Below are 14,517 nucleotides of genomic sequence, written 5' to 3'. Positions count from 1 at the left end.
AGCCTCATTGAATTTGGAGTGGTGCAAAGGGGCCAATTGCAAGTCAGGATCTGTCCCTAAGTGTGAAGTTGAGTACAAATAAAAGGGATCCATTTGTTTTCCTGTTTATATTATTAGAATGTTTCAGCTGATGTTATTCAAATATAGTCCAAAATAAAATGTCTGAATAATGTCTAAGCATAAAAAATTTTACCCCCAAAAGAATGTTTTTGCAAAAATTACAAAGTGAAAATGTGGGGTTCAGAATGTAATAGCTCTTTCAAACTGTGCGTCTGGTAGTTCTAATGTCATTCAGTCTGGCAGAGGAAACAGGATGTTTGCAGTTCAGATTCCTCAGGATATTTGGGAGAGAATTATTATCTCAAAATATTGCCAAAATAGTAGTTGCATTATGAAGAGACAACAATAGATGTTATTCCTCTGTGGGGAGCTAAGAAACGAGCATTTAATTTGTAGCAAAATCTTCAGTGGTCACCTTAACAGTTATATCCAAATATGTCTCAAACAACAATGATGGTATATCTTTTTCATTCACTTCTTTAGCTACACAAGACACTAAGATGACAGTCGTTCTTTTTCTTCCAGCATTGTTTCTGTTTGCTAATCACACACTAGATTCCTTCTAGTTGCAGAATGTTTTTTATTTGCTTAAAATGCTTCTAGTTATACAATACAACTGTTCTTCAAAAATTTACAATGGACAGGACATCAACCATGCAGCAGTCATTAAAATTTATGTTATCCTGCCACTGAAGGAAATTAGTACAACAATCACTACAGATATCATTGCAATATATTGCAAGTGTTTGTACACCATCAAGCATGGTACAATAGTATTAATCTTATGAAGGTAAGTCTGGATTTCTGTTTGCACCTGTTCTCTTTAGATCATCTTTTGGTTTAAATATAGATCCCAGTTCTTCTGGTTTGAGTCTTCAACATTTGATTCCTTTTTAATATAGTTGTTTGAATACAGATTCCTAAAAAAGATCAGAAATACAAAACAAAATCAGCTATAATCAGGTCAGACAATTACAGAGGAATGAAAAATGGCAGATGCAGAAAATACTGACTGTTTCATTCCTCAGTGAACACCTCTGAACTGGACTTCTCTTCTGCTTAATGCAAGCAAAAGATGTGATTTCAGAACAAGTCAGTTGAAGCAGAATCAGGCCCTCCAATTAAGGACCAATTTTCGATTACAGGTATTTTAAAGAAATTATTATTGTGTGTAACAATAATATTCACAGCAGAAAATAGTTGTTGCAAATAATAATAAGAGTTGGGCAGGAAATGATTTTCCTGTCACAGGAAAAAAACTGAAATTTTAAAAATAATGTTTCCTGTCTTGAATCAGGATGAAAAGTTGAAATCTCAAAATTTTTCACAAAATCACCAAGCTGAATTTTTTGGGGAAACAGGGATTCAGGTCACTTGAAATGTTTCATTTTGGTATTTTCAAAAAGTTTTGGTTTTGACCTTCTAAAGAAGGTGGGGTTTTTTTTTTTTTTTACGATAATTAGTTTAAATATCACAACCAAAAGTTGCTTCAAACTGCAATAAATGGAATTTTGTATTTTGAAAATATTGAAATAGAATGTCTCAACAATTTCAAAACATTTTTAAATGAGAAATTCATCAAAACTGACCCTTTCCTGAGACATTTCAGTTCTGATGACTCAGTATTTTCCAACAAAAAACATGTTGAAAAATGCCTGAATGTAATAGTAATGCTCTTTAATTTTATGAATTTTGGACCTGATCCTGCTGCCCTTACTTAGACAAATCAAACTCTCACTGAAACACCCAATGGAGATTTCCTGAATAAAGCTGGCAGGACTGGATCCTTGCCAATTTATCATTTGGAAGGCATTCAGAGTGCTTGTAAACACTTACCTGTTATTGCCTTGCTCAGATTCTTGAATGTCTTGTGATAGGTGTGAAGGTAGTGATTTCCCAAATCTTTGTGGCAAGTTGGCAAGTGATTGAGTGGAACTTTTAACAAATGGAGATCTGCCGAACCTGTGTGATGAGTTAGGGGCACATCTAGAAATACTGCCTCCAAAAGCTCTCCCAAATCTCAGAGGCAAATTAGCCACTGGCTTAATGCTTCTTTTTTCCTGAACATTTCTTCCAAACCTCAGTGGTAAATTAGCAACTAAATTTGGCACCTTGTTGACTGTGGGAGTGCTCATTTTAATGACGTTTTTTGATCCCCAGTCTTTCAGTTCTTCAAAACTGAGACTTCTCTGCTTTTCCTCTAAGAAGTCTTCACTGGACTAAAAATAGAAATAATGAAAAAATCATCTTTTTACACTGATAACCTGTTTACATACAAATCACATAAGGTGTTAGTTTTCAGGTTTGTGTGTGGGAAGCCATGGGGAAGAATATACTTTCCTAATGCTTTTAGAATGCAAATTCCTCAAACATTTTTCAGAGTGTAATTTATTTCTTGCAGCCTGATTGTCCTGTAGACTACTTCCTCCCATTGGCTAACAGAGAACATTCCAGTGGCAACTTCAGGATTTGTTTACATGGAAAAGTAAAATTAGGAAAGAATTTCTGTATCTTTATCTGTTTTATTGATAAATGCCCTAAATGTTAATCACATTGTCTCCTTTTGCTCATTTTATCTTTCCCTTCCATATGTTCTGGTCCTTTCCCTCTCTCTCTGCTCTGTGTACATGCTTTTCTGCTGTCCTGTCTCCTTATCCTCCTCTTCCTATACAGTTGCTTCGCTACTTATTGGTCTCCCCCTTCCGCCTATATGATTCCTTGTCCCTTGATTCCCATCTCTTCTGCTTCCTGGTCATATTGCCCAGCCAATGGAAAATTCCCCTCGCCTAAGAGAACTGCAAATCGGTGTAAAAGCTAGCAGAACTACAGTCCATTCCTGACATATGGGGTGTGCCAGGATCATTCTCTAATCTGCTACACTGATCCTCCATTGGCATAGGGACATTTATGACCTTGAGCTCCTATGCTGCTTTAACTTATGCTTGAGTTGACCAGAGCAGAACCACTCCCACAGCACCCAATCCTGTGCTTAGACACAGTGGAGAATTGAGCCTACTATATTAATTGTCTTATGAAACGGTTAAAGTGCACTTGTTCTCTGAAAAGTGGTTATATACAAATTACTTTCTTATGCAACAGTGTTCTCTGCACATTAAGTCGTGTCATCTTATTTCTATGACGTTGTGTTGTTAAGTTTCTCCATCTTAAAAGCAGATCAGTGAAAATAAGGTATTTGATTTAAGTTTTAAAAACACAAACATTAATATTGTTCATTCCAGTCCATACGTTTTATGATGTTTACTTCTCTTAGCATTACAGGAGCTAGCACAGTTATTGGAGAGGGAGCTGGAGTCTATTCTAGTTCAGACATCATTAACAGAATTGTTCACTTCTAACTGTGGGACCAAATTCTGTCTTCTCTTACAGCTGTGCAGTCCCACTGAAATGTGTAAACAAAGAGCTAATCTAAAGACAATGGGGCTTCACAGGTATAATGAAGGTGATATTTTTGCTTGCAGAATCTCTACAACTGATGACGATGTACAAGGCAAAAAGAAAGCCAACTCTGATCCTAGGGACTGCTTCTAGGGCAGACAGTTAAAGAAAAATCACTTTTTATATAAACTGTATAAATATAAACTGGGTAAATTTGATTTTGCAACTACTGAGACTCAATAAATATGGACGCCACAATGATATTTTTATAGTCACTTTTCAGGGTAGAACTTTTAGTCCATTTGCCACATCAAATTTATAGTATTTTCTGTTCATCATTATTCTTTGAACATTACAAACATTACTTTATTAATTTTGGATTAGTAATGCATCTTTTATATTATAAGAATAAAAAGCATGACAGTTTCCTACTGTATAAGCAAAAATCAATTCAGAATAAACATCATCCTGGATCCCAAGGTTTTATGCAAGAAAATCAAAACATGAATTGGTTTACACACTACCTATAAGCAAGCAGATAGATTTCATGAAAGTTGTCTCACGAAGCCTTCTTTATGCTAGTAATGTTATAGGGCCTGATCCTACTGCCACTGAAATCAATGGGAACTTTGCTGATGTTTTTATTAGGCACAGGATCAGACCTGCAGTTCTTGAAATAATGTCATACCAAGACAAATCTTACCTCAGAATATTTATCACCATAATCTTCTCTGCTCTGCAGACTGGACGCTGCTGATCCATCTAGGCACAAAGTATTTGATGTTAAAAAGACAAATGTGGCTAAAGTAAATAAAATAAACCTTCTGATTGAGATTATTTTCATTTTCTCTTAAAATTAAGTTTACATAGAGAGCTCAGAATCTGTAAAGCAAAGGAAACTATCATCTTTTTATATCATTAGAAAACAAAAAGATTCCTGCAGCTATGACATCAACTCCAAATGCTTTATTTCTTAATATTAATTAGGGATGCAATTTTAAATATATATTTGAAGAATGTTGGGAATTTGTTTTGTGAACATATTTAATAAACACTGCTTCCTGCTGCAAACACATTGCCTTTACAAATATTTTCCTGGCTAGGACAGAGTTTTTAATTAGCTAAATTTGAAAGCCACACCAATCAGCACTCATAACAACCATGTTTCATTGCAACACTTTAACAAAAGCATCTTGTTCCTGTTCTTGTATCAACCTTCTGATAAGGATATAGAAATAAGACTTTCAATATGTGCATTCTTCTGATTACATTATATTTTTGGATGATGGTTATAATGTTTATCTTGAGACAAGCAAAATTATTATCATAGGGCCCATTCAAATCAGTGGTTGTCTTTTTATTAACTTCAGTGGGCATTGGATTGGCCCTGAGAATTACTTAGCACCTGCAAGTCCAGCTGAAATCCAGAGGCGTTTCTTTCAGGATCTGGCCCATGTATTAAACATATTCATCTATAGTAGAGCTAAACAAAGGCATGGTAATTATAGGCAGGCTCCATCTGTTGTGTTTTTAAAAAGTTTCAGAAGGACATGTTGGTTGGGTATGGTGCAATGATGTTTTAGGGCCAAATTTTCAAAGTCAACCTTTAAAACTGTCTCCATAGGTTTACTGCACACATTTGGTTGTATATACTCATTGGGTAGACAGCCGACTACCCAACTGGTGCACAGATATGACTGCATGTGCCTACACTAGTCTTGAGGCTGATTAAAATTTGGCCTGTATCCTTAAGACATGTATGGAATCTTCTGATGGACATTTTGATGACCAAGCATTCAAACATAAAGCCTGCAAATATTTCAAGAGCTAGGGGCACATGCATGATGTGCCCAATTCTCAAGTCTGAGCATCTATATATAGATTGTGCAAATCCTATATTTTTGGTGTTTAAATTGACATGTAGGCACATTAAATGAATATACAGATGCATAAGTACTATGTGGACCAATCTGAATACACAAATTAGAAACTCACGTTGGAAAATTGGACTCTACAAGGAATAATTTTTGACATTCGATGCTGTGGTTGTGAAGATGAAAAGTTTCTTCAATTTCACCATCGTATCTGCAAAATTCTCAGACAAGAAGTCATTTTAGGTTGTGAACAGCCTGGATAATCTGGACTATTTATATCCAACCAGTTGTATGTTCTTCACTGTGAAGTATTTTTGAGTTTGCAAGTAAAATCACTCTGATGAGGGCTAAGCTAGTTGTTTTCATGAGTGCAAAGCTCGGTGTGTGACAAATGCAGTCTACAAAGTGGATTACAGCCCACGAAAGCTTATGCCTGCAAAAATTAAATTTGTTAGTCTTTAAAGTGCTACAGGACTCTCGCTTTTGTTCTCTCTGATTTTGTTTGTGCTAGCTGAGGTCCTGGAGGTGTGTGGGAGCTTTGGATTATGACCTTTCTAAGGTTTCAGGACACAGGACTTAGATGCAAGACAGATGGGTTTTCTAAATTCTTATTCTTTGTGGTAACCACTCATAGTGGATTCTCCATCACTGGCAATTTTAAAATCAAGATTAGATGTTTTTCTAAAAAATAAATTCTAAGAATTATTTAGTAGGAGTTTTATATCCTATGTTATACAGGAGGTCAGACTAGATGGTCACAGTGGTCCCTTCTAGCCTTGTAATCTATGAATTAATGATAGGGAATAATGAATGCATTTCATGTAGTAATAGCTAACATTTAGTGAGTGTGCCATCACATTTTCCTTTTATTTGGCAATTAAATTTTGAACATTTCTTTCTCAAATGTTCTTTCACTTAATTGCTTACAGATATTCTCTTTGTAAATTAAACAGATGTGACAAAATCCAAACTCTTCTTAAATACTTCTATTGAGCATCAGGTTCCATTTTTTCTAGGCAGGATAGGGACACTTGGGCTGCCATTATCCAGGCTGAAACCAATGTCTGTCAATCTCTCAGTTTCAGTCTCTCTCCCACCCACTCTCTCATGTGTGAGTTTATTTGTTTCTTAAATCTATTTATAGTGGAGTTCTCAGGTATGTTGTGTGCAGGGCAATGAAGAATGATAACAAGCAAGTATCCAAAAACAGAGCGAGAAAGCAGGTTGCTCACTAAAACAGAGAGCAACAACTCATCCTGCCTTACTATAGGCTGACTGTCTGCAGACTGACTGCTGTTAGGCCCAGATCATTTTCCTAGACAGCGCCCTCATCCTGTAAGGAGAAGCTAGAAAACCCTCTGAAATTTAGTGTGACAGCCTACAATTAATAATTTTCAGTACACCATGTTCAGTTTTGCCTTTGACGCAACTAACACTTGAGCACATGGAGGCCTCTGAACACTTTTGAAAATGTTGTTTGTGTTCCCAACCTTTTAACTGCCATCTCAGGGTGTGACTTCACTGCACAGTTAACCCGGGCTTAGTCCCAAGTTTTAGGCCAATCCTCTCACCATCCACACAGAAAAACTTCTGACTTAGGTTTGGAGATGCTTTAAGCATGGGGGATAGGTTTAAGAATTGCCATCTGGCTGGTTTTTAACCAGCCTAGTTGGTTTTTATACTGCCTTGCTGGTTAAAAGATTCAATGTGCCAGAGATTTTTCATTTGGGACACCTTAGTGCCCTACAGTTCACAACCCCATAGGTTATGATAAGGTAAGAAAAACAATAAAATAATAATAAAAAAAAAATACACAGAGTGGGTTTTTTTGGTGTGTGTGTGTGTGTGTGTGTAAAATACAGTTCTCTAAAACCTTTTAGTAATCATTAGCTATAGTTGGCCTTTAGGACCCTTTTTGTTGGGGGGTGGCCAGTGGCCAATTCTTCAACATTTCAGAGATGGCAACCCTAGTGTGTTTAACTTGGACTGGATCCCACCCACTTTGTAGCGAGGAAGGAGGCAAAAATCATTTGAATACCAAAAGTCCTTCAATGCCCTTCCCACAGTTTCTCCTGAAGGATGGACAATTGCCTGGGAAAGAATCCTAGAGAGCCTCAAGAACGAGTACCATGATGCTGCCAGCTACACACAGATGAGTGCAGGACATAGTTATGTGGGTGGGGCTTTGCAGAGAGGTTGCTCACACCTGGGCTAGGCTACCCTGGGCTACCCTGGTGCCAGTCACCTGGGTTAACTACAGTGAAGACATACTCTGAGAACATTCAGCATCCAGAGTGTTCAGGGGGCTTGGCTATGACTATATTCCTGTTCTGAAAATATTTGAAGTACCCAAACATGCTTTAAGCTCCCCCTCTCAGTGCCCAGCAGGCACTTGAGTCAGGGGAGGCTTTTGAAAACATTGACAATAGAATGTGGGCCCATACTAGCTGAGAAAGTTCCTAGTGTTTTCCTGAATCTTAGATGTGATCTTCCTTGCTGCTTGTGTAGTGGGGGTGAGCGTGGGAAAGAGCCCTCTGTTAGCTCCCACATACCTTTGCAATGAGGCGCAGGATCTAGTCCATGATAATTATCTGCATTGGTCTAGAGAACATTTACTTTAATATTTGACGTTAAAGTGTGATTAGCAGTAATGACGTAGAGTATCTCAGATAATAAGCAGCTTAGTACACAATAAGTTACAGGATCCCAGTGAAAGAACAAACTTTAATATTGTTCATTCCATTTCATATAATGATAAATCCTTATCCATTATTAACAACCTATTGTGTGAAAATTACACGTGTTACATGTGTTACATGACTCATGTCACCAATAAGCATCCAAGCATTTCCATAATGATGAATCATTCATAGCACATTCAGTTTGCCATTGTGGGTTATATGACCTATTTTATGGCTCACTTTGAAATAGCAAGATTTAAAAATGTATACCTTTTTTCCCCCCATTGAAAAAACAGGCTGGTCATTTTTCAATCATTCTGCATGGTCTGCAATATGCCATTCTAGTTATACCGTGTTCTTGTCAGGCTCTGGTGTACAGCACAGGTTTGTACAGGAGGCAGCCAGGTCCAGGAAGGTATCTTCAATAAAATCAGAATTTTGGTACTATACAATACAATGGGCAGGATTCTCCTCTTTGCACAGTATAAAGCAAGAGTGACTCCACTGAACATATTTTGATATAAAAAACTGTGTATTGGAGATCAGAATCAGAAGCGTTATTTTGGCCATAATGATAATTTCCATCTTTATTAAGTGCAACGTTATCCTATTTTATCCGTTTGTGCAGGAGAAGAAAGGAGCTTATTCAGCCATGCCAGCTACCTGCATTGTGGATCATGGCTCAGAGGGGAAAGCAGCCGCCTCCTTCTGCTGGGCTGAACCAGGGCCTCCATTTAAAAATAACTCCTCAGATGCACATAGTTTTGAGAATTTCCATTATTCAAGTACTCTTAGGTGAAGAACTGATACAAATAATGTTATTTTAAATACTGAATCTTATCAATCAGCCTCCAGTTTGAGAGGTTTTTTTCCTTGATTAGCTAAATCCAGTAAATGAATGTGTAACGTCACATTTTAATATGCTTTTTCCTGGATGCTGGGGCAATCGAACAGCACAAGCGACAGAAAACAATGGGGGTGGGGAGTGTGGGAGTGAGTTTGAGTTATTAGAGTAACAAGCTGAAAACAACTTTATCCTCTTGGTAAATAAGGTGTGAACAATAATTTCAGGTTGGACAGGTTCTTTAATTATATATTCATTGTAGTAATAAAATAAACATGATTCCAATAACATTTGGAGTGGATTGCTCTTTTTTACTAACTACGCTGCAGAGTGTAGTACTGTACTTACTACATACAGCAGTATATTGGTATGTCTAAACCATTCTTGTCTATTAAAAATTAAACCCTTTTACCATAAATTATTAAAAGTACCTTTGTTGGCTGCAAATCAACAAAGGCTTCATAAGAGCGAGAGAGTGAGAGCGAGAGGAATCTGATTAACTGTGGATCAGGCAGCAATGATTAAAAGTGCCTGAGGAAAAAATATATTACATTTAAAAACTCTTTCAGGACTTTAAAAAAATCATTAGTAGCTTTTGTTCAAATTAACTATTAGGTGAAGGCCTTCCAATATACGCATTATTCTACAATTTATTAGAATGTAATTCTACACTCCAAAACTGACATTATTATTAGTACACTTTTTATTTATAAATTTCCAACTCCATTTTTTCCATTATACTGTGCATTCCTTATAGAAATGGACATTACTGGACCCATCTTATCCCTTTAAGCATGATTTTGCACTTGAAATATTATTCTTGTTTACCTAATATTTTGTCCACAGCTGTACTTTGGAAGGAAGCATGTGGAAAGGAATGAAGACTATCCCATTTATAAATTGGGGTGGCTATAGCTAGGATCAGTAAATTATTTTCACATTGGGGAAATATGAAAGAGAATATTTAAGCAAAACAGTTATATTTCCTGGAGTGAGAAAAGAGCTTCATTCATTTTACTACCATAGCTGGACAAAACATATCAAATTTACATGTGATGAAGCTCTTTTAGACTGCTTTTCATGTAGGTTTGGAATATTTGGGGGGGTGGGGGGGAGATAATCCTCCTTTTGCCCTGTGCTGTTTTGTGACATTTAGTGTTGGGAAAAAGGTTAGAACAGAAAATGGCATTTTACTGAACAGTATGGAAATTGATGTGTCATAGGTGAAGGAGCTGATTGTCGAAGTGGCAATCCATCTTGCGTTAACACATAGCCTTGATCTGAATGTTATGTGCATATTGAGCAGCACTTATTTACACAATTGGAAAATTACAAGGAGGATGAAGGAGCAAAGATACTTCAATATGGTCCTGGTCCAGGCCTGGACGTCCTATCCACTACTGTGATAAAATACATAACAACAAATAACACATTTAAAAGGGATGTTGTCAGGAGCTCAACTGCCTGTGGGCTTGGTTGCCTAGCAACCCAATGCACTCAGCTGGGCCTAGTAAACTCTCATTATGTGACTATGCTCCCTGATTGGTCAGAAGAGCCAACAGATAACCATTTAAACCCTGTTTCAACAGCAGCACGGTGGCTGCTCAATGCGTTCTATGCTGACAGCTGCTCTAGACCTGCTTCCAGTTCAGCTCTTGCTCCACCCCTGGCCTGCTCCACTTCAGTCCTAGTCCTTGCCAGCCTCTGAACTCCTCATTTCTAACTCCTTGTTCTGACCACTGGCTTGCCTCCTGACCACACTGTCTACACCTCAGGATGCGTGTGTCAGTTTGAGCAGCCACTAGGAGATAGTAGGGGCTTCACTTCACAGCATGAAGTTAACTTCCAGAATGGCCCCAGCAGGAGCCCACCTCACCTTCTCAGGACTGTTGATGGGGTCCTGCAGGAACTGCAGGCTTAGGTTACCATGATATGTGACTAGAACGCAGCCCGCCAGGGCCCAGTAGAAGCCCAACCAGTGTCTTCTGTTCCCCTCCTCCCCCAACACTCACATCCACTGTCCATGAGCCTAAGCTGTATCCACCCGATAAGTTCAACAGGGATTGTGCCCAGTTTCATGAGTTCATTAACCAATGTCATCTCCAGTTCATGTTGTGGCCAGAGTCATAACCCATGGATCAATCTTGAGTAGGACTAGTACCTAGCCTGCTCTCTGGAGAGACCCAGAAGTGGATGTCCCCAGTCTTGGAAGAGTCCAGACCTCTCCTTGAACACTTCAAGAGCTTTGTACATGCAATGGAGGGTATCTCTGATTAAACTAATCAAGAATGTACTGCAGAAGCTGCTCTCCATGCCCTCTGGTAGGGTGCCAAGTGATGTCTGGCTACAGAAACCCACACAGGAATGAGGCCATGGAATGACACCACTTTAGGCAGTGACTTCAATGACTCTATCAAAGATGAAGTAGCACACATGGAAATCTGCCTAGCCTGGGATCTTTAATTGATCTTTGCAGCTGGATTGATTATTGACTAATGGAGCAAGCCCAAGAAAAACAGCATGCCACTCGCTCCTCACTGGCCCGAACACTTTTGTCTCCCATTGTCTCAGTTGTCCTGATGCAAGTCGTCTGAGTCCACCCCGTTACTTAATGCTCCTCGACCCAGTAACTTTTAGTCTTTGCGAGTCGGTTTCAGGAAATAAACCAAAGTAAACGTAGTACCTCTATATGCTATATGCAATATGGCTGAAAACTGACTGTCACCGATAGAAGTTATGACATGTGGGACAAAGAACTCCTGTCCATCAGGGCCTCCTTTGAGGAAAGGAGGCACCATCCTGAGGGGGCCTGTGACCCTCTCCAAGTCTGGACCCATCACAAGAATTTGGAGCATCTACAGACAATGCGTCGACTCAACCTATGTCATATTCTCTGGGTCCTTTTCCTCTTCCAATTTAATTTCACAGGTATGTACCATCCAGGAACAAAGAAAAAGAAGGCAGAGATCTTGTCCTGCAAGGATGAATACCATGAAGTGGAGCAGGAAGTGGAGCACCACTCTCCTTAAACTCTTCCACTTTGTCTGTCGAACTATTACTGGTCACCTGCTGACCGCTAGCTATTTCTTGCTTCCAAGTGACTGGTTTGCAGCCCCAATCTGCCAAATTCTAAAGAACCACACATGTTTCCCCAGATTCTAAGTTTCATCGACCACAAGATCTCCTTTATTGGAGGTATCAATTCTACATTTCTGAGGGCAGCTACTGGCTTCACATGCTAAAACTGTGCCATGATTTGCCCATGGTGAGGCATTTCAGCCAATTTAAAACCTGGGCTCTGATTACTAGTTACTTCTGGTGGCCAACCCCATGAACTGATATTAAAAACTGTTAGGTCATGTGACCTCTGTACCCATATGAAAAACCACAAGCCACGACTGTGTGCCTCCTTCACTCCCTCACCACACCTCTGCATGCTTGGCCCACTCTCTCAATGGGCTTTAGTGTTGAGTTACTCTGTTTCCAAGGGCACTCAGTTATCCTGACTATAGTGGACCTCCTGACCAAGTTGGCCCATTTTATTCCCTGCTGCACTGTTCCATCTGCCCATGAAACTGCACAAGACTTCCTGCAGCACATCTTTAAGTACCACAGAATGCCAACCTGCATCATTTTGGATTGAGACCCCCAATTTGTTTCTCTATTCTTGCAGAAATTTCTCCACCTTCGCGGCACCAAGCACCTTACCTCAACAGCTTACTATCCACAGACAGACAGCCACACTGAAAGAGTGAATCAGACCCTGGAGTGGAGTCTGCCTCCTTCTGTGACTCCCACTCAACAGAGATTCAGGGCCCTCTCTTTATACTTCCTGCCCCATCCCCGTACTTCCAGCATGGGGGACGGGGGACAGATTTAGCTCCACCCACCGGGGGAGTGTAGTGGTCCCTTGCTCTCAAATTCAGAGGGAGACCACTCCGTCTCACTATAGTATCTTTTAGAAAAACATCCAAACTTGATTTAAAAATTCAGTGATAGAGAATCCACCACAACCCTTGGTAAATTGTTCCAATGATTAATTACTCTCACTGTAAAAAACAGTGGTCCCCAAACTTTTAAAGTCACGCTTTCCCTTATACCTAATGTAATCTGCCCACCCCCCCCTCCCCAGGAGCCGCAGTTGGGAGTCGGGGCTAGGAGTGGGGCTGTGGTCGGGGCCAGGGGCAGAGATGAGGATGGGGCTGTGAGGGGAGCCCAGCCCTGTACCATTGCTGCGGGTAGGACCACAGTCAGGACTGAGCTGAGGGCAGAGTGGGGCTGGGTGGTTCTCCCTCCCCACCCTTGGCGGGGGCTGGCCCAGGCCCTGCCATGACTCTGGAATGTTTCTCCAGGGTGTCCACTAGAGGGCCTTTTCTCTCTTTCTTCTTTCTTGAATTCTCCCATGGGCCCACAGAGGGGTCTGGAGGTAGATGCTTGCCCCCACTGCTATCAAGTACTCCTTGGCTCATGCAGGGTTGTGAAGTGAAAAAGGCTTCTGAGTCCTCCTCACCAGATTCTTGGTTTTCCTTGCCCCAACAGGGGTCTTCCTTGTCCTTCCACCAGATTCTTTCTGGGCCTGTGTCTGGGGGTGTCCTTGAATACAACCTCAAGCTTCTGTTGCTTCTCAGTCCTATGCTGGGGACTGGGGAAGAAACTACACCTCTCCAACCCCAAACTCTGCTGCTTTCACCATTAAACACATTTTTAGAAGGCTTAAGGAAGAGCATGCACATATTTCCCCTTGGAGCAATGCATGAGAGTGATGTAATCATACTGGTGCATGAGACAGGACATGCAACTGATCATCCACATACCAGTGACATAAAGTGCTGTGAAATGCACACCATAAGCAAAAGCTGAAATGTAGAGAAAAATATTAATCTCTAACCTCTTTCAGTTTTGGTAATCTTAGATGTTACTTATACCAAAACTACGATGGTACGAAGTTATCTGATAGAAATGTGATTGTCAGGGAAATGGTGAGCCCTTAAAAAGTTACTGATACTTCCTGTACTGCTGCTGTGGGGATGCTATTTGCAAATCATCACAGTGTCATGATGGTCATATTCTCAATATACAAACAGAGAAGTTAAATAAAAACCATAAAATACTGCTTTAGGAAGATTGTAATACTTCTTTATTTCTTAAAATCCAGAACTTTTAACACACAATAACCAAAATCAGAGAGAGAAAAAGCAGGCTGCTCCATAAGGCAGAGAGGCACAACTCACCTGACCTTGCTCTCGGCTGGCTGTTTCTAGACTGACTCTGATTGTATGCTTTCCTACAGAACCCCTGAGCTTGCAAGCTGGACAAGGAACCCCCCAACAATTTATAGTGACAACCTACAATTCCAACACAGTTTTCAAACACCACAGTGATTGCCAGGCCTTTTCTCCTTCTCCACTTACTTGTTACAAAACAATAACTAAAGAACTTGAATTAGGTGCTTTAAGAAGGGGGTTGGACTAGATGACCTCCTGAGGTCCCTTCCAACTCTAATCTTCTATGATTCTATGATCTGCATGCAGACAAGAACGGTGCATGCAGGCTGGGGGAGGCTCTGCTGAGAGAAGACAGCATCATGAGAGAGAGTTTGACATCTGGGGAGGAGATGCAGGAGAAGAATGGGGACAAAGAAGAAGAATCCAAGGAGAACCTC

General features: G+C 39.9%; 1 protein-coding gene across 1 annotated transcript; it reads right to left on the bottom strand.

The window, feature by feature from the left end:
• Positions 1-661: 661 nt before the first annotated feature.
• Positions 662-4,300, bottom strand: NPVF (neuropeptide VF precursor). The gene is made up of 3 exons (XM_067561655.1): positions 4,160-4,300; positions 1,897-2,279; positions 662-980 (listed from the first exon to the last, which is right to left on the bottom strand). The coding sequence occupies exons 1-3, from the start codon at positions 4,298-4,300 to the stop codon at positions 884-886; spliced, it is 621 nt and encodes a 206-aa protein (XP_067417756.1). The 3' UTR covers positions 662-883.
• Positions 4,301-14,517: the final 10,217 nt, after the last annotated feature.

This window comes from Emydura macquarii, unplaced genomic scaffold (assembly GCF_026122565.2).
Source record: "Emydura macquarii macquarii isolate MOO-44397 ecotype Brisbane River unplaced genomic scaffold, CSIRO-AGI_Emac_v2 contig_2422, whole genome shotgun sequence".
Lineage (NCBI taxonomy): Eukaryota > Metazoa > Chordata > Testudines > Chelidae > Emydura > Emydura macquarii.
This window is presented reverse-complemented; position numbering and strand designations above follow the sequence as displayed.

What these genes read in the sequence shown, in the direction of transcription:
- NPVF (XM_067561655.1), bottom strand. Translation starts at nt 4,300, where the DNA reads ATGAAAATAATCTCAATCAGAAGGTTTATTTTATTTACTTTAGCCACA. An exon ending in ATGGTGATAAATATTCTGAG is followed by an intron (nt 2,280 to 4,159) that starts GTAAGATTTGTC and finishes TTCTATTTTTAG; the next exon opens with TCCAGTGAAGACTTCTTAGA. An exon ending in TCTGAGCAAGGCAATAACAG is followed by an intron (nt 981 to 1,896) that starts GTAAGTGTTTAC and finishes GATCTTTTTTAG; the next exon opens with GAATCTGTATTCAAACAACT.